The following is a 27,993-nucleotide window of genomic DNA, read 5'->3' as shown; positions in this document are numbered from 1 at the left end:
AATAAAGATTCCAGAGTTCAATAAAAAAGTTTGCTTTGTCAAATCTGTCCTGAGTAAACCCTCCTCCCAAACAAATCAATGAAGGATCTCTGGAAAAGAAAATAAACCCAATATCTCTGATGCTGTAAGAGCTACCTCAGTAACAATCAGCTGATCATCTCTTGGATAAGTGGAAGTGCAGCTGCAGGGTACCGGTCCAGCTACAGTGCTGTGAGCCTCACCTCACTGTCTAACACACTGGTGATAGAAAGACTGGAAAAATATGATCGTTGGAGTGTGTGACCTCTGTGACATGCCTGCTCCAGCCTCTGCAGTCAGGGTTTACACTGCACAGACACTCGCTGTGGATTAAAATGCTGTTACATAACTTCATATACATATTGATAATTGGTAATGTGCTTTTCAACATATATCCTATTGAGTAACTCAGATTTAATGTAGTCCATTAAAATGCATCAAATCAACATCAGTGTGACTGTACCACATGAAGCATCATCAGTACAGGATGGTTCTAAATGACCCCTCATCTTCACACACCTGAGGGAAGAAGCGGATAAAATAACGCCCAATGTTTCGTTCCTGTTAGTTTTAATTCCCTCATCCACTTCTGATAATTGACCATTTTGCACGTGAAAGAACGAGTAGGCGTGCAGGTCATATCCTCCATTCCCGTGACCTGCACAGCTGGCAGCTGTTACCTGTGCATGTGGAGGTGAAAGATCCGCTCTCACCATCTGGAAAAAACGTGCCCTGCGTTCCTGCCCAGACTGCACCGAGCGCACGGAGAGCAAATCCGAGCCATCTGACGCGGAGGATTTGTAGGTTTAGGCGGAATTGCTTCCCCCTCCTCTGTGAGATTAAATACCGTGGCATCCATGTATAGATTCTCACTATGTTTACGGCGCGAGGCATGTGCGGAATGCCCGTCCTGTGCGGGAAAAGTTGCGGGAGCAGCGTGCAGTTTTGAGACTTTGGGCGAGCGCCGGGACGCTGGACACCATGCACACGGATGTGGTGCTGCTCAACCTGCTGCTTTGGATGGTCGGTGTGTCCGGCCTGCCGCGTCCGTTAGGTCAAATACTGCAGTCACACCGGCACGTCAGGTCAGTTCTGTGCGATGGAAATGTAAGAGAGGTTTGGCTGCCTTCTGTGTGCTGTGCGTAAGTACGCGCGAGGATAATAAAGTCATTTTAAGATAAATTAACCAACAACTTCTTTCAGCGTGGTTTCGCTTGTTTAAGAAACTCATTTAAGGACGAAGCATGAGTGCTTTGGTAGAAGTCAAGTTGCAGATGTCCTGCAGTGCTTCTGCCAAGAAGTATTTCATTTTTGAACTAATCAATTTCAACTAATGTCCACTTCAGGGACTCTGCCGCAGATTGAGTTTGCTCAGTTACCATGGAAATCAGATTTTAGACGCTATACTTCAAATTCAACTAGCTTCTTGTATTCAGTCACGCAGTACAAGATGCCGTCTGGGTCTGTTGTGTAAGCCTCACTTGCATGATTTCAGATTTGTCTTTTGTCTCACCACTGAGCCCAGTTATGAAATTAGCACATGTTGCCTTTGGTTGTAAAAAGGCAAACGGATTTTCCTTCTATGATGATGTAATGTTATTATTTATTCTGATTTAGGGGATTGCATCAGTTTGATAGTGGTCCCATAAAGCCTCTATCAGCAAGTAATGCCTGGCAAAATATCTGCAGATAAAGCCGGAGTATATTTGGGTGCAGATGTTTTGAACAACAGAGTTTTTAGATAGCTACAGAGCAGGAAGCACAGCTGGATTCATCTGCTCGAAGGAAAGACTGACAATAGTGTGGTTATAAACCAGTTGAATATTGTAATATATTATTATTAAGGTAGATATGCACAATATTATTACATATTTAAGGTATTACAACAACATTTTTGGGAAACGTTATTTCATTGGAATGACAAGGAATGACATGACAATAAACCCTCTTGAATCTTGAATCTTGAATTTTGACACAAGGCTTCAATACAAGACAAGGTAACGGGGATCTGTGGAGGCCCCTTTCTTTTTAGTTTATATTAATGAACGAATCAAACTAATTTGTGGCCCCTGAGGAGACAGGGTTGGTAATCTTGCAAAAGAGTTTATGCTTATCTTGCTCCTCATGAAATCCAGGTTTAGACTTATGTTGCAATCTATTTGATAATAGATCAGAATTTGAATATGTGGGGAGCAAAATGAGTATTTAAGAACAACAAAAGAGCATTTCCAGGATCGCGCTGCTGTTTAGATCATACCACATGATGATACGCCGATAATTTCCAGCACAAGAAGAATGAGTAAAGCCTGACCAATACTTGATTTTTGGGGCTAATGCCAATACCAACTTTATGGAGTAAAAAAAATTCCAATATGGATATGTCAACCATAGACACATTTTTTGCAGTGATCTCTGAAATGCTGTTATTAAACACTTTTGACAAAGATATGTATGAAAGGCAGGATGTTTTAAAGTTTAGCAATAAACTTTATTGTCAGAAATGCTATCAGTGAAGTGAACAACAATATTTGAGTTAACTTAGATTGAATGATTAGTTCAAAGTCTTTTTTTAAGTCTTCTTCTTTTTTTGCCAAAGCAACTTTTATGTATGTATGTTAACTGAACACATTCGTGATATTTAGTTGAATCAACAACTGTTCAGACACATTACCAACATTGGAAAGAAATTTGATTTCCTTTTACATTTTCAGTTTGAAGAGTCAGTTCGTCATTTCACACTGAGAAGAGATGCTCCTGTTGGAGCTGCTACGTTCTGACATTGGCACTTCTTCGGAGTGTGAACATGTGAGAGGGTAAAGGTACTAGCCTTTATCATGGTTTGTGTTTTTTGCATTACTGTAAAAACATAAAAATTTACTAATCTTCAAATCTATTAAAAACAAACAGCAAGTTTCCATCACATTTCCTTCAAACTATAAAAAAGAAGGGTCCCAGGAGAGATTTTACGCTAAACAATGCATGCGAATATGCTGATCATGTATTCTTTAATGAGTTGATTGAACTCTGGACTGTACATTCATCCAACTCATCATTTCAGTCTGAAATTTAAACCTTGAAATTTTAATTTTATAAACTTGAAATAAATCAAACTTGTGTATTTATACGTTAAAGCTGGTAGATAAATTCCTGTATGGCATTTTTCTAACCAGTCTTGAGTTTTTGGACTCCACTTTAGCGACAGGGCAGACCTGACCTACTTTCTGTTTGTTGGTGTCTTTTCTTCACTGGGCTTGTGTGGATTCAGGACAGAGCTCTCCGACATGCTTGATATTCAAAGCTCTGTTTTTAGCTGACAGCAGCAAAACGTCGCATATGCCTGGTTGGAAAAATCACTTACGCTGATTACGTAACCCGTAATCTAAGTGTGTTAATGTGCTTTCTGAATTATTGCTATTGTTGTGGCTTTGGCAAAGGTTAGCCGGGCGGAAGGAAGGCCAGCAATTAAATGTCATTTTTAGTGCAGCACAAACGTAAAACATGTCATACTGTCTTCCTCCTGTGCATCTGTCCAAAATGATACAATTTTGGATTTGAGAAGCTTAGTTGATATGAGTGGTCATTCACCTCATTTGACTCCAAAACTAAAGCCATACCCTGCTTCACTGAAAGTTGATGCAAGTTTTCAAGTGTTGGCATAGGTTCTGTTCTTGGAAAATTGACCACAAGTTAATCCAGGACAAAAGTAAACCATAACAGTGACTCATCTGCCACCCTGTAGACAGACTCTGCACTATTGTAACTTCACTGAGTCAGTTCATTGTTCCACCATGTTTTAGCCTGGTACAGAATAATTTAGTGGTTTTATCACAAAAGTAAACACTGTGCCATTTATTCAATTCAGTTTGATGTAATTCAGCTTTATTGTCGTTGAACATGTGCTCAATTAAATGTAGTCTTGACATTCTGTGATTGTGTAACTTTTAGAAGAGATAGATACTGTGTCAGACCCAATGGGTTGCCTATATGTCTTTAACCCTTAAATGCATACCTCAGGTCTTTAACAACGCAGAACTGTATTACACCCAGTCTAATTTATTAATGTGATTAAATTAAGCATTCAACTCCCTGGTATTCCTCAAACTATTCGTCTCTAAAGGGGCAATTTGTAAGATGTTGCCAGAATTTAAGTTTATAACAGTCAGAAAATGTCAACATTAGTGTTAAGAAACATCTGTGTTAGTGTGTCAAAGATGTCTATGTTGCAGAAATGTCTGCTGAAGTTAGCATGCTAACGTGCTAGCTAGCCCCAGCCGTCCTGTCTTGTATTACCACTTTGTACCAGAAGAGGTGATAGTCTGATAGCCCCATAGTTTCAGCTGGGAAACTTCCTCCAAAAAGTAAATGAAATAAACTCACAAAATTTCAAGAAAGGAAATATTTTTACACCTATCTGCCTTGCCAAACAGAAAAATACAACTGTACACCATCTCAATTCAAGTTTCTCTCTTTAACCGAACTAAGATGAGCTTGATTGCCTCATTAAGAATCAGAATCAGAAACAGATTTATTGCCAAGAAGGATTTTACACGGACGAGGAATTTGTCTAGGTGAATAAGTTGCATACATTGAAGACAATAAACAATAATCAGAATCAGAATCAGAATCAGAATTCCTTTATTTGTCCCGCAAATGGGGAAATTTCTTAGTCACAGCAGCCAAAGGACAGTATCACACTTAAACAATAATAAAAAGTAAAAAATAAACAATATAAGTCCTGGGACTTGTTAAGGATCCCAACTGCAGAGGGGAAGAAACTGTTCATGTGGTGGGAGGTTTTGGTCCTGATGGACCGCAGCCTCCTGCCAGAGGGGAGAGTGTCAAAAAGTCTGTGACCGGGATGGGAGGGGTCGGCCACAATCCTACCTGCACGCCTCAGAGCCCTGGAGCTGTGCAGGTCCTGAAGGGATGGAAGGCTGCAGCCAATCACCTTCTCAGCAGAGCGTATGATACGCTGCAGTCTGCTCTTGTCCTTAGCAGTGGCAGCAGCGTACCAGACGGTGGTGGAGGAGGTGAGGATGGACTCGATGATGGCAGTGTAGAAGTGCACCATCATCGTCTTTGGCAGGTTGAACTTCTTCAGCTGCCTCAGGAAGAACATCCTCTAAGTCATGAGTCCCTTTTGACTGCTGTGACTCCCCTCGTCATCCGAGGTTGCAGTGCAGGAAGACTCCGTGAGCTAATAGGATGACTTAGCTCCACTGCTGACAGAGCTACCTTGTAATGGCAGCTAGTCGCTAAGGCCAAAGACAGCTACAGCAAAGAGTGTAGTGAGCAGAAGTTAGTGGTTACCTTTGAATTCTGGCCATTTCTTATAAATAACACCTTTAACATTGTTCTGGTGTCACAATGTCAAAAATGATGAAAATCATTGTTTTTATATTCTTTTTTTTCTTTCTAGAGTGGTTAAATATTTTAGGTGTGTGAGAGTTTGACGTTTTTTATTCCAGTATGCTGGCTGCTGATAGCAGGTAACAGGCACTGTGATGACAGAGTTTGTTTATACTACATAGCTTAATGTCATATGTTGGAGCTATTTAATTATTTATTTGTTATTGATCATGTTTGATTAGTATAGTTTTATTTTGATTCAATTTGTGATACTATTTTCTATTATTAGTAATTTGAGGTAAATATTATTCCTTTGTTTGGCTTATTTAGTTTTAGTTTTCTTTGTAAATTGGGTAGCACTGGGCACCAGAGATTATATAGGTATGAACACAGGTGGAGGACCAGAATGCACCTGGGTGGGCACATGGTTTTCTACCAGCGCAAGAAAGGCATACAGGAAACAGTATTTGTTTGAGCTTTGAATGGACATTATGACTTCTTGCCTGCGTACGATTCACCCCCGTGGTTCCGAAGTGGCCCTCTTTGATTTTGATAAGTTTTAGCTAACTTGATTTTTGGACAAACGGCCACTACATCATAGTCACGTGATGATAATGGGTTGATTTTGGTTGAACAAAAACGTATTATAATTTCACAAAACAGACATGAAACTTGATATAAACATGAAATATATATTTTTAATAACACTAATATGGTAGAATTCAGTACTGTAGAAAGCATATGTGTACGGCATGATACAGTACATTTTGATGGCACGACATGATGTAATTAACTGAGAACCAGTCAAACCTCAAATGGTAAATAATGATGTAGTTTGTATGTCATTCATCGCAGTGTGCTCACCAATTTGGGTTTGGTATGTGCCTCTATGAAAAGCTACAGTTGCCCATGTGTGAGATAGTGCAGTCATTTAAAAAAAAAAAAAAAGTAGTGCTGAACAGCATGACAACATTCTGAACATCTATAATGGATTGTAAAAATAAAAAATAAATAAAAAATGACGTGTGTTTTGGGTCATTGTTTTAGAAAACTTATATAAGCCTTACACATATACACAGAGCTAAAGACCTTATCTGACACCCAGTGAAAATCACAGCTGTGGAGGGGATTTCAATGTATGCTGTCAAGCATACAGATGTTTAACTCAAATCAACTTAGCCTTAGGTTCAAAGGCGATGAAGCAACCAGACGGTGTGCTCATCAGCTCTTTGACCTATCCTCGACCACATGCTTAATCATTTCTCAGTCTCACTGTGTCCAGGCTGATGAGTTAAGGTGAAACCACTACAGCTAAGAAGAGAGTTGTCTACCTTCCCGGTTCAAAAGAGGTAACCTTTCCATGTAAAATGCCATCTTTCAGTTGGTGTTAACACTCACTCACACTCAGTCAGCCAAGACTACTTTTGAGTACAATGAAGAAGAGTGTGCCTTTGTGACAGCCAGTGATGTCAGAATGTCAAAAACAGATTCAAAAAGCAGATTCAGCCTGCATTGATGAGTTTCTTGTCCACTGGATGGAGCAATTGCTCACTGTTCGTTATAAGACTGAGTGTTGGTTGGTGTATTTGGTATCACCGTATTGTTCCTAGACCATCATAATTAACGTTGTTCCAGGACCATCATCACAACTAAGGAAAAAGCAACAGGGCTCTCACCCAGCAGACCGAGATGCGTGTGCTGTTTGGAACATTTTGCTGTACTGTTGAGTTCACTTATTATTATTTTCTGTTTCTTGTTAGGTTTAGTCAACACGACTACTACACGAAAAACATGGTTTCTCCATGCGTTACAAACGATAACCTCTCCCATGTGTGTCTTTTTGGTCAGCTGCAATAATGGTCCCGCAGCAAAATTGTGGAACAACACCAGCATACTGATGTCAGATTGTGCATTGATCACTTCCTGTGCAAAAAAATGGTGGTCTTTCCAATCAGTGACCATATCTGACACCAAAGATGCAATGTGAAGTCGAAATCTATATCCTTTGGTAGGTGCTGTTTGTACCAGAATGAATAATCATCTCAGTATCTCTTCCTTCTTCTTCTTTTCTTTTTACATCCATTGATTATTCATAGAGCGTCAGGATAAGAATTTATTGGGGTTAATGTTAGTTTTGAAATGCACGGTTCACCTTTGACCACAGAGAAAATGTGTTTCCATTGATTTTTTATCCAATCATGCCAGTTGCTTTGCATTAAGTCTGAATACAACTGTAGACCCTTGTCTGTAGTGGGGCTAAAGGTGGGAAAGGTCATGGGGTCATTGAGTTTATCTTCTTGAGAGCAAAATTGATGGGGAGACTAAAGGAAAGTTCATGGTGTGGCCAGTGGATATTTCATGCGTACCACTAGCATGAATGTTCAAACCCAGAGAAATCCAAAAGTTTACTGAAGGTAAAGGTGTGTCTCATTTGGTCTCTGTTTGCTAATTCTAGGATAGGGAAATTGGCAAATGTGACATATAAAGTGAATAAAGCTTTCCCTTGTCTGTGAAAATTTGTGCCTGAGTCAGGTCAGATAGATTTTAAGAGAGTTTGACTGCAGGATTATCTGTGTTTATTCATATTACTCACACACAGCCAGATTTCTTTACTGAACATCAGCTGAATGCTAGCGAGCAACTGTACACACTGAGGGTGTGTGTGTGTTTGAATTCAGGTCAACCTGTCACTCAACTCAGCACCCCTGTGTTCTCCCTCTTCTTTACCCCCTCCCCTGTCTGTTATGTTGCTCGTATAGTAAAATACGCTTCCCCTTCAGCTCCAGTCAGCAGTCAACATTACACTACATAAACAGGTCACCTCCGCAGATCACTGCAGTCAGGTTGATAAACATGACTGAAGATAAAACCGCTTTTAATCCCAAAAGTTAAAATGTAATCTCTGAGCTCTCTGGGTGTTTATTCCTCCAGAAGGTCTGGCTCTGCACCCAACTCTCTCCTCACTCTGAGCAGCTGCTGTGGCTCTGCCCCCTCACTCCACCTGAAACATGAATATCCACGCTAATCCACAGTTTTTCTGGCAATCTGGACAAAAGTTGTTCAGATATCTCACTTTGGACCGGCCGTCTGACAATGCCATGCTCACCACAGCAAGGCAAAAAAAAAAATCTTGATAGTATGAATTTCTCATTCTTGCCACAATCCCCTGCCAGGCAGAGCTTACTGCCGGAAGACTCGGCAGTCTGTCATTTCAATTAGATTTTCAGTGTATGGTTACAATAACGAAACAATGATGCTGATTATGTAATCTAATATCCCGTAGGCAACTGAGGAGATAGTCCAGTCTTGTTACCGAGGCTTATTTAAAGCACACTCCTGCCCTGCCTTCATCTAGGCTACTCATCGCTCCAGCTGTAGATGTTTAGAACAGGCTTATACTTTGGCTGAAATTGATCTGATTCTATGTTCTCTCTTTTGTCACGAGTATGTTATTTAGGATACCATCATGTCAAAGACTGAAAATCTTCACCTTGTTTTTCCAGCACGCTCATCTTACTTTAAGATTACTCTCAAGATTTACCCAGCTTAGCTTCAGTGCTGTCTAACATTGCATAATTCATGAATGAAATAACAAAATATTTTCCCCCTTTCAGATCGAAAAGAGAAATGCCTCCAACAGAAGCACCCATTGGCAAGAACGGCAGGTACGTGTATGTGTGTTTTTTTAAACTCTTCTTTAGTCCCATTAGAATGATAACAGAGGCTAGACAGGAGAATCTTATTGTGGAGATTAAAGCAGCATAACTGGACTTAGAGGCACACGGTCAACATTTTAATCACACTATTGTTAGCAGCATCTAGTGAGGAGGATGGGCAGCTTCCGTGTATTTTACTAAGCCCAATATAATCCATTCTTATCCTTCAGAATTAGGAAGTTCATAAGATTATTGGGCTGTGCTGCATAAACTTAATACGATGACAACAAGCCACAATGCACACAATCAGACTACTGGGTCAGTGTGAGGTGTACACAACAATGAAAAACTATTTTCTCAGTAAACCCTTGAATAGTTGCTAAATAGTGCAAGAGATGTGAAATAGGCTTTGGGAGAAGCATAAGTAGATGTACATGCAGCACGGCGGTGCAGAGGTTGGCGCTGTTGCCTCACAGCAAGAAGGTTCGAGACCTGGCTGGGGCAGGGCCCTTCTGTGCGGAGCTTAGTTGTTTGCCCTCTGTGTGGGTTTTCTCCGGGTACTCCGGCTTTCTCCCACAATCCAAAGACATGCAAAAGTTAGGTTAACTGGTTACTCTAAATTGAATTCCATAGGTGTGAATGTGAGTGTGAATGGTTGTTTGTCCCTATATGTCAGCCCTGTGATGAACTGGCAACTTATCCAGGGTGTACCCCGCTGTCGCCCAATGTCAGCTGGGATCGGTTCCAAGTGAAAATTCAGTTATTATCTAATCACCCTCATGCCACTCAAAAGTTGAGTGAAGTTTCATAGCCCACAAAACATTTCTGGAGCTTCACAGCAAAACAGTGTTGCAGCATTCTCCTAAACAACTGGACCAACAACAACAACACATAACATGGCTACATACAGCTTGCCCAGCGTAATCCAAGCCTCCAAGCCGCTGCTAGCTGCTAGGCTAAAAGCAATGGCTGAAGTGGGTACACAAGCTCAACAGCACGAAAAGGGTGTAAATGAAGTCTTTTCAAATCAGTTTGGGATCTCCCGGCTTCTGGAGATTATTATGATGGCTGAACTGTATGAAGCCATTTTATGTTTTCTTAGGTTGTTTTTTCTTTATGTTTTAAAACAAGTCCCTCTGCTTCTGCCTCTCAATTCAATTCAATTCAATTCAAAGGGGCTTTATTGGCATGAAAGTTTTAACAACAATGTTGCCAAAGCATCTGTCCAAACACTCAGACAGAACACAACAAATAACAACACAAACACAACACCAATATTGATTTACATTAATTATATATACAGTATATACAGTGTGCGTGTGTGTGTGTGTGTGTGTGTGTGTGTGTGTGTGTGTGTGTGTGTATGTGTGTGTGTCACTCTCTCTTTCTCTCTCTCTCTCTCTCTCTCTCTCTCTCTCTCTTTCTTAGCAAAATGTGAATATATTACTTGTAATTAAAAGATTAATTGGAACGAAACTTCCAGAAAATAACTTAATCTTTTACAGTTTGTGTTTGTTGTATTTATGACTCTTATATTAAGTTCTTATTTTTTTCGCTTGTGAGATAAACCCTGTTAATGGACAGTATGCTTTGAGATCAGACGAGCATGGCCCGTTTGCTAGCCAATGGCATCTTTAATCAAATCTTCATCATGATTGTAGAAGTCAACAGGCGATTTCAACCATTATTAACCATTTTTACACATACGTCTGTTTTGAAAAAAGAAAAAAGACTGGGTCGTTTTTTTACTGTACACTCTGCTATTTCACCTCCACTTGTCTCTTCATGGTGTAACTTGACTGTCTGTGTCACGTCACTCAGCACTGTGTCATTTGTGCACACACACGCCTGCATTTATGTTGACAGGCTGATTTGTTAAGAAGGCTGGCTTACACTTAAAATTATATATCTGGCAATGGCCATGGCAAAAAAAGCAAGGTTTGGGTTCAAATAGACCCTTTTACAATGTTAAACTATGCATTTAAAAAGGAAAGTGTCATGTAAGTAATAATACAATTGCAGAATTGTTCACAATCCTTTGTAGAGACCTTAAACCCCATACGTTATGGTTTGGAAATAAACTGTGACATTGTTTTCCTACAATTTCCATCAGTCCCATCTTCAAGAGGAGTCCAGATATAACTAAAGTCTGGGGTTCGAGCACAGATCGGCTGCTGAGGATAGAGGACCATGACTTTACAATGAGACCAGGATTTGGAGGTAAGGAACTTTATCCTGATCTAAATGGAGCAGTGCCAGCAGACTGGGATCTCTCCATAAAGATGCTTCTGCTTTAATTCAGTGTCCACAGTCCTTAGCCACGTCAAGTGCTCTTTTACAGTCTACACTAAACCCCACGTCACACAAACCGATCTATACACTCATCTAAATGTGGGAGGTGGGAGTGTCCAGCACTGGCTTGTAGAGATGACATAACAGACTAGGATTTTGTCTGAGCCATGTTGCTGTGGGCCAGTGAGTAATTATTATCAAGCAGTCACAGTCTTTATCTTCAGGTTTCTATCACTCCCATCTTAATCTGCCACATTAGCAGCATTCAAAGTCTGAGTCTTTGATGTGTTTTCCATTATTACCCACTGGGGTGTCATGGATTTGTATGTAAAGTAAATGCTACATCCATCCATTTACTTATTCAGTGGATTTTTTTTTGATTTTTTTTTTTAACATTTTCTTTTTATTGTTTTTTCAAAAGGAAAAACATACATACACACATAGCCAATAAAATGTGTCGTACATCAAATTATCACAGCAAACTACATGTAAGACGGTACAAGGACAGAGAACAAGGACAAAGGGAAAACAGAGGCCGAGCATTATATACAGTATATATTCTGATATACATCATATGTACCAAATGGTATTATGTAAACGTATTAATACCTCAAATTATACATATCATATAAACCAAAAAAAACAAAAAAAACAATATTATTGTAAAGGGTGCAACTCTTCAGGACCTCAGGTTACGGTAGCATAGGGCCCCATATTTTCATGTATATATCTGGCCTATCTATCAGCTTATAACAAAGTCTTTCATAGGAGGAAATTTTGGCTATTTCGTCAAACCATTCCTTCACTGATATGTCTCCTTTAGTTTTCCAGTGTTGCAGCACTATCCTGCATCCAGTGATAAGTGCTATGCTGCAACATGAGATCTGGTGGGCATTTAGACCACTTCCCTTCGGTAGTACACCTAATAGGCAGAGCATTGGTCCCTGTACCAACGAAGAAGTCATCACTGTATTGATGAAGGAGATAATCTTAGACCATAAAAGATCTATCATGGGGCATGAATACAACATGTATAAGAAAGTGCCACAAATAGTATCACATCTCCAACACAAGTCTGAGCTTCTGAGTCCTAGCCTTGCCATTTTACTTGGGGTCCAATAAATTCTATTAATAATTTTATAATTAATCAAACGTGTCTGCATTTCCCTTGACATTTAAACCATAATCCAATAATATCCCCCCATGTTTCATCAGCTACCTCTTCCCCTATGTCCCTCTCCCAGCATCTCTTAAGGCCTTCAAATTTGGGTGGTTGAGATCCCCTCAGCAGGTTGTAAAAACATGAAGTTTTCCTTTTGAAGTGTCCATCCTTTTCCAGCCTGCCCTGCATCTCAGTTCTAGATATAAGCAGTAATTGTCTGAAGCGCACCAAGATACAACTCCTCAACTGCAAGTACTTCCAAAATTCCTTTTTCGGGAGTGTATACTTGTGTCTTAATTGTTCAAAAGACATTAGATGGTCTCCGTCAAATAAGTCCCCAATATAAACAATTCCCAATTTCACCCATCCAACCCATTAGAATGTTTTTTTACATAATTTAAGGGTTGTATTATACCATAATAAAAGTTTTATGTGTAAAAGTGGGATTCGAGCCCATGATCTTGTGTGAGATTCCCCATGTCTCCCGTGAGAAGGTAAGGACTGGATTATTATAAGGGACAACACCATTGGTTTGAGTAATAAAAGCCTGGACAGGGAGAGGGTATGTAAGGTCTTTCTCTATAGACACCCACATTGGAGCTTGTTCAGCTGTCATATATAGTTTTGATAACTGTTTCAGACAAAAAGATGATGATATGATGATGATGATAATGATACCAGTCTATATGGGGGAGGCCAAGGCCCCCGTCCTCTATGGCTGCATAAAGTTTTGTCTGATTTATATATGTTTTTTTACCAGCCCATAAAAAGTTGTATACAACTTCATTATATTTCTTATTCAGTGGATTTTGGAAGTTTTTTCCAGCGAAACAAGCAATGTCTCCTCAGCTTCTCAGAATCTGGTTGTATTTGGCCAAACGCTCAGAGCAACACGGTGCACCAGTCTTGATCTGTCCAGTGCACAGGCCAACCACCAAATCCACTATGAAGGTGTCCTCAGTTGCACCAGAGCGATGGCTGACCATCGCACCCCAGCCGCTCTCCTGAGCCATCTTACATGTTCGCATAGACTCTGTAACTGTGCCAATCTGATTGACTTCAAACAACAGACAGTTGCAGGCCTTCTCGTCCACAGCCTTGCTGATGTGATCAGAGTTGGTAACTGAGATCGTTGCCAATGATCTGGATTTCTGTGCTCCAGTAAAGTTGGTCCAGGCCGCCCAGTTGTCCTGGTCAAAGGGATCCTCAATGAAAACCACTGGATAATCCTTTACAAAGTTCTTGTAGAGATCAGCCAGCTCGTCAGGAGTTATGTCACAGCTTGGCAACGTCCATGCCAATCCCAACCTCGTCTGTGTATCCTGCTTTGGTAATGGCCTCCTTTGAGACTCCTTTCCTAAGGTAGCAAGACTTGTCATTGTCCCTCAACTCCAAGGCTTCATAGTTTCCAGTAGATGCACCGCTTGGTACAACTGCCCTGAACAAGCCTTTGTCAGAGTAAAGGTCAACCTCTACGGTGGGGTAGTGTCTCTCAGGCGTGGATTTTGACAATAGACATGTTGTAGGACCTTGCTGTCACCCGTTGGCAAGGTCAGAGGGATCAGTGGAGAGGAAGTAGAAGTGCTGAAGCTGCTGATTGAAGCCACATCAGGAAATTTGAGCTGGATTTAGTCTGATACTTACCTACTTACTTACTTACTTAGTGGAGGGTTGTTATGCTAAAGTTTATGTTTTTGGGGATAATACTGTTAATACTAAAGATATTTCAGACATCCCTCAAAAATTATATCGATACATGCTTTACATGCCTCTCTATTGAAGTGAGCAAGCGAGGATGTTATGACACATTCGCATGGCAGTTCTCTTTAATACTTGGTTGTCTTAACCACTCAGCTTGCTCATTATGCATAAAATCATAGTAGTATGAATAGTATTATATTTTGTTATAATTTCATGTGTACATTGTCAATTTGAAGTATTTTTTCTAAGTAGCTTTAGTTAAAGGTGCCATATGTACAAATTTTTGTTTAAAATACTAAAAAATGTACTCAAATTATCGGTAGAATGTGAAGAAACATCCGTTTTGATGTTAATTAAAAGTAATCTGAGTATTGTGTAGCAGGGACAGCAACTGAAGTTAGCATGCTAACCAGCTAGCCCCCCCTCTCTCTGGCGATCCAAAGCTCCTGTGCTCACCGTGTAAACAATATCACCACTCCACTGGTGTTCCGAGCTCAAAGCCCAGATTGATAGCTGCATTGCTAAATGAGCTAACTAATTTACGGCAGCTACAGTTAGAAGCAGTTAGCAGTTACTATGGTGCTATACTACCCCGTTTGTTCCAACGGATGAAGTCTTGCAGAACCCAAAAGTGGACACGAGGCAGGATCAAATACAATTTGATTCAAAGGCAATTTATTGAAAGGTACAGGGTTTCAGCAGGTGAGGGTGGAAGCTGTTCATGCTTGGGTCTAGGTCCGAGAGGTGAAGGGAGGGGAAGCGGTAGCTCACAGTGGCACTGGTGTGCTGCGCGGCGTGTAGACGCTCTGGAGAATGCAGGGCAAGGACAGTGTGCTGCAGAGGTGCAGAGAGTTGGTTCACAGAGAACGGAGACACAGGCAGGTGAGCACACATGAGAACACTGCAGGCAGAGAAAAACAAAGTTAAGTCTTGAGACTGAGAGCACAGGTACACTAGAGACCAGCTCGTAAACATCGACTGAGCCATCTACCGCGTGTGAACGATGCAATCATCTGTCAGCAGGTAGTGTTGAGAGCAGAGTTTATCAGCAGGCGCTGATTGCCAACCTGCTGCTGATGCGTGTGCATCAGCGACTCCAGGGACAGCAAACTCCACCCAGCCTCAGTGCACCTCTGCATGCAAAACAGAAAACAGCACCAAGCACCAAAACACAAATAATCCCCCACAAAATGAGATTGTGACAGTTTGTTTGGAGTATGAATTTGACAGTTTGCCAGTTCTTATATATTGCACCATTATTGAACCAAACTAAGCTACTTTGACAGCTAGCTTTGCTGTATAACTGCAAAGCTAGCTGTCAAAGTAGCTCCCCCAACACTGACCGTAGGTATTCTGCAAGACGTAGATCAATACTTTTGCTTACATATTCCCATTTTTGCCTCAGATTTGTATTTTATCTGAAAAGCATTGTTTGGTATACTTAATTTGCACACTCTGTAAACATATCATTAACTTTCCTCCTGTATACAATATGATACGATATACTTTATTGTTCCCATAGGGAAATTTGTCTTGCACTCAAATGCTGCACACATAAATGCCTCCAAGCTACAGTAAAATAAACTACATAAGACAAAACAGCACCAGCTGTGTCAGTCACAACAATAAACTGCACATAACAAATATTGCACCCACCCCATCATGTACAAAAGTCACCATGGTGTTCAGCCCAGAACACACTTGTTACAGTCACACAACACAATCCAGTGAAATTAAGCCCATTAAAAACAAGTGAAAAAAGAAGACATAAATCAGCAGCAGCACGAGTCAGCAGCAGGGCAGCACCACCATGCATCTCCTTCACTCTTCTTTCTGTCCAGTCTTCCACCTGATTGTAGAAACCAGTTACATTTTGAAAGTATCCAACAGAAAAAATCCCACCCCAGAGCCACTCCTTAAAAACACACAAACGCACACTGCCTGACTACACCGACACCAACTGCCTCATTGGCCAGCTGGGAGATGTGTGTTAGCTGCTATAGGCAACGTTTCACAATCTCTCTCAGCTTTTTTTGGTCTAAATAATGCATAAATAAGCAACAATCATATAAACAAAAGCAAAAAAGCCATCATGAACAACTGTACCTCTGTCTGAAACGAGTACCCGGCACCACAGTTACCCCTTACTGCTGAATGGGTCTGTCGCTGCAGTGGCTGAATCATTCTACAGCTCAGAGCCTGTTCAATCTTTTCATACAGGCCGAATGAAATGATTGGATAGGTTCATTAGAGGCCTGCGACAGTCACAGATACTGTTTTTTTTTTTTCTTTTATTTGTCAGAGCATTTGTTAGATTTTCTGCAAATATAACAAAAATGTCTCCTGGTAACTTACTAACAGAAGTTTTAACACTGAACAAGGACTCCTGTGCCACCAGGTTTAGACACAAAAACAACTTGGTCAGGTTTGAGGCCTTGGCAAGTAATCCCTTACTCTTATGGAGGAGAACAAGTCATTATCACTGAACAATTTCCACAACCGAATAGACAATGGATAGTGAAAATCCCAAGGGACATCGTGCCAAATTTCAAGATAAAACAAAATATTTGGTAACCCATTAGCTACCATTAGCCTTCAAACAATTCCTAGTTAACATTACCATTTGACTACATCAGGTGCACTTTACCTCCTGGCTTAATAGGCTAAATGTGTCCTAGATGTGCATTAATATTTTTAGAAATTAATTTATGTCTTTCCTATTGTATCATGTAACACAAATGGTAATGGTAGCCAGATTATTATCCATCCTCTTTACAGCTGCTGATCAATCACAAAGTTGTGAATTTGGAAATCATGTGAATATGATCTATTGTTCACATTGTTCAATTCTATGATAATCCGTTAGGAGAATTTGAAGAATGTTTCCCTGTTTAAAAGAAAAGTAAGACAAAAACAAACAGTCTGCTGTATAATGTCGGTCAGGATTATAGTACTTACTCCACTGGCTTTGTGACATCTTTTTGGGAAATCTGCACCCAACTGCTTTCATGGGGATTTGGATAAAAGAGAGCAGAAGTCATTGTTTAAAGCAAAAGGATTGACATAAAAAGGAGTCACAACCTCTGTATCAACACAGATAATCCGGTTCCAAATGAGGCACCTGGTCGACATCTGCACGCACTGCTGTAGTGCTGTGTTTTAAGATGACACTCATATCAACACTACTGTAAATAACAGCTTAATGCATCTTTGTAAACTGTTGCATATTCTTGCAGGGCCTGCAGTCCCAGTTGGAGTGGATGTTCAGGTTGAAAGTTTGGATGCTATTTCAGAGGTTGATATGGTATGTTTGGACCAAAGTGTAAGTCAGACAATTCATGTATATTGTTAGTTGGGATAGTGCTGTAACAGACTGTATTGTATTTCTTTGTTAAAGGACTTTACTATGACCCTATATCTGAGGCACTACTGGAAAGATGAACGTCTGGCCTTTAAGAGCAACCACAACCAGAGCATGACCTTCGATAGCCGCCTGGTGAAGAAAATCTGGGTACCTGACATGTTTTTTGTCCATTCTAAGAGGTCCTTCACCCATGACACCACCACTGACAACGTCATGCTAAGAGTTTACCCAGATGGCAAAGTCCTTTACAGCCTCAGGTAATTCCCTCCGACACAGACGAAAACAGATCAGCTCTAACCTTCCGCAAATTAATACATGATAAAACACATACATGCTATATTTACATCATGTTACAACATGACTTTTAACAGTTTCAGGTTTGAGTGGTGCACTTTTATTTCCGTCATCTCATTATGTCCTCTTTTTCTGCAATAGCTTAAAGTTCTCATGAACTCAAAATTGATGTTTAACCTGTTAAGCTGAGCAGAGCCCAATTGGGCTATTTTTTGAGCACCTATGGTAACATATAAGTGAAATACATAATTTGGTACCCACAGTAAATTTGAATGGCACAGATCATGCCAAAATGTGCCAATATGGAGATTATGCTCGAATACTAAAAACTAAAACCTCTCTAATTTTGGTCTCATTCACTTAATTAGCATAAGAGTTGGCAGAGGTAACAAATATCTGAACAAATATTTCAAGTGTTCCCTTTATTATGATACCTTGGTTGGCAGAGACACAAAATAGAGGCTAGTTCTTCAGGTTAAGTGTTGTTATGACATATATCTTTGCTCTATATCTAACCATTAGTCCAGTATAAGGCCCAACAATATGTTGTACAACAATTGTTTTGTAGGTGTTCTTCATGGTAGCCTATTTCAGAGCTTGTGATTTCTTTTTTTTTCTTTTTTTTAATTAAATAAAGAAAATGTTGATGACTCATCCTGCACTTAGGGGTGTATACCAGGGGATGCTGTGTGAGCAAAGTTTGTGGCGCTGGTTCTCAAGGATTACTGTAGAAAAACTCAACTTCTTAACTTTATTCGGCCTGCAAATTTGACACTGCAGTTTCTCCACATGCATCTGGACATATTTCTCTGTTGTCTTTGGTACTAGATATAAGCAGCACATGTACTACTTTTTAACTGGGGCAGGTTATGATGTTAGTGGGTGTTCAGGGATGTAATTACCGTTGGCTGTTCCGCCAAGACAAAGTGGCACCAGCTGCCGTGGTACAAGATGTGTATTTAAGGGGATAACATTCTGCCAATTACGACCGCTAATACTGCTGAGCAAGACCTTGTAATTTTGGGAGCGATAGGAGGCTCTGGGCCAAGATAGTTGATTTTGTAATCCACATTACAGAGCCTGGCAGAGATTAGCAGCTGGCCATCTGCCTCCTGTTGTGACCAGCATAGTGCTGACTTCCTGACAGTCTGGTCCAAACTAAATTCAAATGGTGACATCAACATCTACAACAATATCTACATTCACTGTTTGATGTGAAATCTGGACGTTAACGTTGAGGGTGATTGATACATGCCGTTGATAGTAGGAGTCTAATGATCAATAGAAATTATCTTTTACACCCACATTTCAACAATAAAATCAAACAAAACTCCTGTTATCTTAAGTCTGCAATCTGGTTAGGATTCAAACATCCTGATCTTGATGTAGAATGTGGTGTATGCTACCTGGTGAATGTATACCATGTGCATGAGGGAAGAGTTATTGATGGTAAATAGTAGATATAACCATACTCATCACATGACCTGGGTTAATCTGTGCGGTTGGTGCTAGTTGGAGATTTTCCAGACTAAGGCAGATTGGCGGGTGAGGATGACAGTTTGTAGACCTGGCCCCCAAACCGCGTGGCCTCCTCTTGTCCTGTGAGCTGGATTATGTATTTTCATTTATCATCTCCGTGCTGAAAACCAAATCTCTGCTGAAACCCCGACCCACACAGTGTTTGATGCGAATATAGTGGGGTTATTCTCTGCTCAAGGTTAGAAATCCATCATGGGCCTTTAATAAGTCATTGGGCTATATTTACAGTATTAAGCACCCCATTAAAACTGCAAACATCTTAGTCTCACATCCCCCATGAATACTGCAGCCTTTAACACTGGCTTGCACCAAACAGACAGCCACTGTTTTTCATGTATTTCACTACTGAAAGGGAAATCAATTTGCCAGACTTTCTTGAGTTTGGTAAACCTCAATTAGGAACACCAGGCCTGTTTCCACCACAGGAACTCTTCGAGGGTACTGGGTTAAAGTATTTGGACATGGGACAAACACTTCTCGCTGTCATTTCCTTGTGTTAGAAAACTCTGCCATTTGTTATTGGACTTGTTTTAATTATCTTTATGGTTCTTTATATAAATGTGAACACAAACAGAAATGCTTAGTTCCTGAATGTAGTTCTTCTGGCCCCATAATTTTGAATAATTTGGTTGAAAAATCAATATGATTTTTTTGACCAAATACCTTGATATCGATAATGTGACAACACTGTAGGGATGACTATTGTCACAAAATACATGTAAACACAATGAGATGTTTGGTAAATAATCATCACTAAGGTGGATATAATGACTAAGTAGGTAAAGGCAAGAATTAGAACAAGTTGAACCATCTGAGAAGCTTTAAAACCAGGAAAAGACAGCACTTATGTCATATCACAATATAATGATATTCAAAATAGTCACAGGAGTTACATCCACACCTATGCCGTTCCTGTTTGCTTTCCCACTGCTTCTGAAGGAAAATCAGAGATGAGGCACATTTGATAAATAGCAGATTACAAAGCAGCTTCACTTGAGACAGCAGTGGATGTTAGAATGGTGCAGAGGTAGGAAAGGGCAGAAAAGACAAGACAGGACAAAGCCTGTCACCAAACTAGCAAGACATTTCTTTGTGTTTTTGCTGGTTATTTTTCTGCTGGGTGATGTGTATGTTTACTTGCTATTATTGGAGGATACCCTAACATTCGCACCTAATCATTAAACCTAATCACAAAACGAGAATACATACTGCTTTAATAAATGGTTACAAACCTGACAAGAGTGTCTTGACAGAATTTGAGATTTTTTTTCATGAACGCAGATACAGTAAGATTGTCTTGAGCTGTAGAACAAATACAATAGTAATTCTTACCTATTACATTTTTTTAGGATTACTGTGGCTTAACTATGCTCATACCCCAACAGTCACATTACTCCAGCTGACTGTGTTGTCATTGCAGGGTGACGGTCACAGCCATGTGTAACATGGACCTGAGCCGCTTCCCTCTCGATACTCAGACGTGCTCTTTGGAGATAGAGAGCTGTAAGTGATCAGCTTAATGTGGCTTTTCCTCTCCTTATTACTTACAACTACATTCCAATAATTCCTGTGACTTCTGTACAGTAGTACGGTGTAGCTGCAGATGCATGAGATGAGTCCCCTTCTGTCCTGTTTCACATATGTGAACATGCTGGATTAAGAAAATGTTATTAAATGATTATAGACGACTGCAGACTGTGTTCTTGCTGCATTGAGTCTTCATTTTGGTGTTATTTTCATATTAGTTACAACAGAACTTGTGCCACACATAGTTAATGCTCTTTGTCTCTTCAGATGCATACACAGATGATGACCTGATGCTCTACTGGAAGGAAGGGAACCGGTCATTAAACACAGACAAGGGGATTTCTCTCTCACAGTTTCTGATCCAGGAGTTCCACACCACCACAAGGCTGGCCTTTTACAGCAGCACAGGTACTGACACAAAGTGCAGCGCTGTCTTTTGATAAAGGCATACATTATCGTCAACATCTAACTTCATCTCTTCTCCAGGCTGGTACAACCGTCTGTACATCAACTTCACTCTGCGGCGCCACATCTTCTTCTTCCTGCTGCAGACCTACTTCCCTGCCACTCTCATGGTCATGCTGTCCTGGGTGTCCTTTTGGATTGACCGCAGGGCCGTTCCTGCCAGAGTGCCACTGGGTGAGACTGCTTGGCTATGGTTAGCTAACTGTGGCAGTGGTTAGTTAGACGATTAGTGGTTTAGCTCTTTTGGGAGTTTGGGAAGTTTATCCTTATCAGAATCCAGTGTCTAAGGATAGAGGGTGTCGTATGATTCATGATATTGGACTATATGAATAAAAAAATAATTAATTAATTAATACAATTGATTTAATTTCTTGCTGTTGAGCAGATTTGGACAGTTTCTCACATGATAATAATTATGTTATGGAAGCCAACTGCTGACTTTTATGACATTATTTAATCAAATCAAATGTGTATGCATATCATGTATGACAACGTTTTAATTAATATGTTTGAAAATAATCACTACTGCTCAAGTGCCATTTCAAATGCAACGTTATTATTGTTATGGCAGCATAGTAATTTTAAATGAAAAAAACATGTGACTTCCTTTCTTGTATCCTTTGTCATACATCATGCATACACAAGTGGAAAATGAAACAGCAATTTCATGACATCAACATTTTCAAACTTTTTTACCTTAAAATAACACCTTCAAAATCATTGTGATGGTACAGTGTCTTATAATAGGGTGAATGGTGTCTCTGTCACAGCTACTCCAGCCCCATCACTTGTTTCTGCACTATGTAACTTCAGTGAGAGGGTAGGATCACAGCATTACATACATGTTTACTTCAACAAACACATTTTCAAGACATAACATTGTTATTACGTGATGAGTTTTGTCTGTGGTTAGCAGCTATGTTATGTCTGACAAATTGTTACAGACCTGGGATTTGGATTTATGCCAGTGGTGTTGCACTCAGAAACTGTGGGGGGCACCAAATCACACAAAATGTCAATTTGCATGTAATGTTAAAATGTACCCACTTTATTGTAACTTTAAAGGAAAAGTTCAAGCAAAAAATGAAAGCTTTGTCATTATCCACTCAACCCCATGCCAACTGAAAGTCAGGTGACGTTTTAATTGTCCACAAAAAATTCCTTCAGTTTCACAGCAACAGTGTTGCAGCATTCTTCTAAACAACTAAAGAACTAAAATATATAAAAAAAGGAAAAGTACTCGACAACAAACAAAAAATGGCTCCATTCAGTTTGTCCTGGCGTAAACCAAAGTGTTTGGAAGCTACAAGATCCAATTAGAACTGATTTGAAAAGGTGTTATTTACACCCTCGACGTGGGGTCGAGCTCGTGGACAAACTTCAGATGGGTTCTTCTCAAATCAATTTGGGATCTCAGGGCTTCCAGAGACTTAGATTACACCAAACAAGCTGTGTGGAGCCATTTTGTTCTTTTTTCCCCCTGTTGTCTCCTTCTCCATCAGTTGTTTAGGAGAATGCTGCAACATTATCTTACTGTGAAGCTCCAGAAATGTTTTGTGGATCATGAAACCTTGACTGAGTTTCCATTAGCATGAGTGTGAGTAGATAATGACAAATGAATAATTATTTATTTTTGGGTGAACTTTTCCTTTAGCATTAGCAGCCCACAATTTCTTTTTTTTTGTTGGCAATGATGGGCAACCATTTAAATCTCAAATGTTGTTGAATTCAGGTTAGTAAAATTATTTGGCTCTTTGTGTGAGTCAGTGTTGGTACATACCTGACACCAGAGCAAGAACCAAATGAGTAAACAGGTGGAAGAAGCAGTGTCTTGAAAGGAGGAAATAGTACTCTACTTTCAGACAAATGTGCCCTCTTGAAGATCAGACATGACTGTTTTCACCTCATCTGAACTTGTTGCCCTGCTTCAGGTATAACGACGGTGCTCACCATGTCCACCATCATTACCGGAGTCAACGCTTCCATGCCCAGGGTGTCATACATCAAAGCTGTGGACATTTACCTGTGGGTCAGTTTTGTCTTTGTGTTCCTGTCGGTGATAGAGTACGCAGCAGTCAACTACCTGTCTACTCTACAAGAACGCAAGGAGAGGAAACTCAGAGAGAGGGTTAGTACCAGTCTCTTATCTTCATGCCCATAGATACCATGTGGTACATGTACACTTACTGACGCTCTTTATATTCTTAACAGGGTTAGTATCATGATTCGAGGGACAGTGATATTGGGTGGTTGGTTTGCTTGGCCAACTATTGCTTGAACTGCCATGAAATTTAGGTGGCCTAAATATTAATTTTAAGTTAAGTTCATAATATTGTTGATGCTGACTCTATAATCAGGTCAACATTTGAATTGGATTTGATTTTTGGATTTTATGACCACTTATATGCCAAACTATTCCATGTTAGTAGCTACAATTGTGAAAACATTACCTGTTGTCACTGTGAGCATGTTAGCATGCTGATGTTAATATTTAGCCCAATGCACCACTGTGCCTCAAAACTAGGACTGGCAAGTTATTCTAGAAGAATTTTTAGTTTTATTTAATTCGGCTTGTATGTAATCATAAATGGTAAGTAGACTTGCATTTCTAGAGCCCTTTTCCAGTCTACTGACCGCTCAAAGCGCTTTACAACGTAAGGTGCCACTTGCTCATCAGGAGCAATTTGGGGTTCAGCATCAAGAATACTTGCAGCAGACATGCAGCCGGGGGAACCAGGGATTTGAACCAATGACCTTCTGATTGCTGGACAACCCACTCTATATCCTGAACTACATGATTGCTGTCTGTCTAATAACATACCTGCCTGCCTTCCCTTGCACTCATTGCGCATGACTGGAGTCTACCACAAGGCTAGGATATATTGCTAATGCTATTTGCATGCCAGTCACACAAGAATGAAAGAAAAAGTGCAGCCAAAATTTCCAACTACTAACATGCTAGCTTGACGGTGGTGAGCACAAACTAATAGCCATGTTTGTGGATGCTGTCATTACATTATAATGTGTGTGTGTATTGGGGGGTGGACATGTAGTGTTTAGTACCTTTTTATATTCTTGCAGCTGCCGTGTACTTGTGGCATGGCTCATCCTGGCATGATGTCAGCCAGCTACAGTGAGGTTGATGCCAACACAACAGGGAATTATGGTATGCCAGAAGAGAATGGGGTGAAACGTGAGAGGATGCTGGTGCAGCTGGCGATGGAGAGCGACCAGGTCACTGGCCATGTTGGCACCAGCGCCTACAGCAACGCCTGGATTGATACACATGTCATAGATAAGTTCTCCCGGGTCATCTTTCCTGGATCTTACATCCTCTTCAACATCATCTACTGGTCTATCTACTCCTAATGCAGATGGGACTCAAACAGACCTGTGGATGGCCAAGGTCTGAACACCTCTAGCAGAAGTGTGAAAAATCTGCCACTCCACTTGTCAAAGTGGTGAACAGATGCACTTATAGTAGAGTGGAGACTTGTGCACTAAACTTGCAGATTCAGGCTTTTGTGTCTTGTGTCAGATTTGTAAGAAAGAAAATGGAGCGGACCAATCCAAAGAAAGAAAGAAGTCTTCATGCAGAACCCAGAACCAGAGGTCCTGACAAGAGCTGGGTCAACGCTCAACAGATTCTACTTAAACTCCATCTTCAGTCACTGCAAAATGTTGAGAACCCCAGAGGACCTGGGAAGCTGAATCAAGTCAATCAGCCAATCAAAACACAACTATAACCCAATGTAGCTTCATCACAGGACTATTAGAGTACCATGATGTGTACTTAAAAGGTGTTTGCCTGGGAGCAGCTATGCCAGGAAGTTTTGAATTTAACAAACTGTCATCCGCCAATTGTTAATATATATATATATTCCAACTTGAAAGAAATAGCAGGCAGCACATCATTAAATACTGATCATAAACTTTTTTGGTTTGGGTTAGGTGCCTTTATAGGTCCTTATAAGATGCTTACAGTATTAACAGTAATAGTAATAAACATAATTTATATAATACTAAAATAATCATTGATAGTAGCATCATAAACATGTTTATTTTTATAAAGCACTTGCAAAAACTTCAGTATATAGACTGCTTAAGAACATTGATAAAAGCCTTATGGGTTTGTATACTTGTTTACTAAACCTTTTTTGCTGCTTGATGAAAGGTCATATTGTTCGTACATTTTTATTTAGACAAATAACATTTTTATAACTGTCTCTGTAAGAATTCTGGTTTGTGTCCAGCTTCGAACAAGGTTTGTCAGCCAATACAATATTGCCATTGGTATCAAGTGGTACCTGTGTTTCGTCAGTGTCATAAGTCTTGTTAGTGGCCAGTTAATGTTAACATTAGCTAGCTAGCGTGAGCAACATTAGCTAATGCAACAAACTGGCAACCAATTTGGGGGCATATGATTGGAACAACAGCGGTGTTGTGATGTAAATGCACTTTGCTTTGCTACTAACAGTTGTTTTTAAGAAAAGATTACAGGACATGTGTCTTATACAAATGTAAGACACTCATAAGGCCTTTATTAATATTCTTAAGCAGTCTACAAACTGTGAACAAGTTTATTATAAGTGCTTATAAACATCTTCTAATAATGAACCTGTTAATGATGCTATTACAAACACTTACATAGGCATATTATGAGGACTTATATGGGCCTCATTACCTATTAACAAACACTTATTTCAAGGATTTTATTCTTTGTTGTGGATCAACTGAAGCAAATTAAACTACAGTGAAAATGAGAGTCAGAGACCTTTTTGACCGGTTGACTTTTGAATCAGTGTGGACCTCAAGTGTGCACTACTGAAGAAAACAGTAAAGATGCAGCCCCATATAGTTGCTCCATTCATTCTGTGGAAAGCACCTTCATGATACATACAATTTTGTGATGTGCACAGAGCACTGAACTTTCAAATAGATATGCTGAATTGACACCTATGGTTGACCTCTAAAGCATTACATATAAAACCAAGGACATCCTGCTGTGTATTGAGAAGACACTTTCTGTAGATAATATGCATTGATGTTTTGACAAAAGGTATGACTAGGTTACTTGGACACATCTGGATTCTGCTTTTGATATACCAAAAGTTCCTTTTTTGTGTGGCTCAGTCATTGTGTTGGTTATTGTGTTAAAGTTTCATCATTATTAACAAACATAATCACTGGTTATTTGTACTTAAACAACAGCTGTTTGTGCTGTAAAAGGTTTTTAAGGTTTCTTCATGGTTTAATGTCATTGACCTTTTTCTAAGCTTGAACCTACACTTAGACATTAGTGTAAATCTCAGATGAAACTGGATCTTTTTCTACTTTCACATCTCCATCTGTTGTAACTGTTCTCATTGGCATAGTGGCATATTAAATTATGTGTTGACTTTGTGGTAAGTCAGTGTACAGAACTCTTGATTAAAAGTTTTTCTTACAGCAGTTCTTTGACTGTTTACTGCAAAAACACCATTGACTGACAAAAGGGACATGGCCACTGTGATACAGGACTTCTGACATGTCGGAGTCAAATAAAGTCTGTTTGATCAACAGATGAAAGGAGGCCTCTCTTAAGACCGCCATTCAAAAGTTTAGATCTGAAAAGCATCCTTCTGTTGCTTCTATCTTATATAATTCTGCTGTAACATCTGTTGCGGCTTATGTCAAATTTCAGACAAAAACAAACCAGCAGACATGGTGGACAAAAACAGAGCTTAGTAAAATCTAATATTTCATTGTAAACAAACTCCAATATCCTCTATCCTCTGGTAAAAGGGGATTAATGATGTGACCATGACATGAAAAAGTCTGTTAAGATACAGTTGTGACTGTAGAGACCACAAAAGCTAACTGTAGTGTGCTAACAATGCAGCATCTAATATTTGCTTTCCAAGCGGCTACATTTGAGAGTATCAAGTGTTTTCCTTAAAGAAACAGTTCACCCAAAAATACAAACATTCAGTCAATATCTGCTTGCAATGTACATTTCTTCAAATCACCACAAACAGCTGGAAACTGTCTCTCATAATTATTCAGTGGTTTCACACTTGGAAATGTTGAAACGCAGTCTGGAACTGTGGTCACTTGCTGGCAGCCCTAAGTCAGGTCATAAACATTAAAATGGCAAAAACATTGGGATTTTCCTCGAAGCCCTCTAACATTTCCCTCTTGTTTTTACCAAACAGAGTGTGTGCAGTGTGTCAGACCTGAAGCCTTCTTCCAATAAATAATTCCAGGGAGAATTCACTGTTGCTTCGACTTTATTGTAAAGTAAATGTAATATGAAAACAAGGTGTCCAGTGTACTTGAACTGCAGCGTAGCAGATGCTAATCAACCTCATTCATGAAGATTGGGATGGGCAGATCAGGCTGAGGGTTCATACAAATAAGAAACAATGCGCTCAACTCATGTATATAGCTTCAGTATGGGGTGTTTTAGGCAAGACCCCCTCTCTCAGCATGTATTTTGGCAAATTCACAGTGAAACCACACAGGTGTGCTAACTATAGGTTATCCGACACTGCACAACAGATATACTCCAATAGGAGGAGCTGTATCCTTTTGAAGGAGAGCAAAGGACCACACAGGGTCTCATACAAACAAAACAAAATCTCACA

The 27,993-nt window shown here is 39.9% G+C and overlaps 1 protein-coding gene across 1 annotated transcript; it reads left to right on the top strand.

Moving 5' to 3' along the window:
* Positions 1 to 999: 999 nt before the first annotated feature.
* On the top strand, positions 1,000 to 24,736 carry LOC311271597 (gamma-aminobutyric acid receptor subunit rho-1-like; the record flags this gene model as incomplete). The annotated part of the gene is made up of 10 exons (XM_084377344.1): positions 1,000 to 1,103; positions 8,982 to 9,032; positions 11,137 to 11,243; positions 17,415 to 17,482; positions 17,576 to 17,799; positions 20,796 to 20,878; positions 21,170 to 21,310; positions 21,389 to 21,541; positions 23,299 to 23,495; positions 24,449 to 24,736. 10 exons carry the CDS (start codon positions 1,000 to 1,002, stop codon positions 24,734 to 24,736), a joined length of 1,416 nt encoding a protein of 471 aa, XP_084233470.1.
* Positions 24,737 to 27,993: the final 3,257 nt, after the last annotated feature.

This window comes from Pagrus pagrus (assembly GCF_965226575.1).
Source record: "Pagrus pagrus genome assembly, chromosome: 16".
NCBI classification, from domain to species: Eukaryota; Metazoa; Chordata; class Actinopteri; order Spariformes; family Sparidae; genus Pagrus; species Pagrus pagrus.
This window is presented reverse-complemented; position numbering and strand designations above follow the sequence as displayed.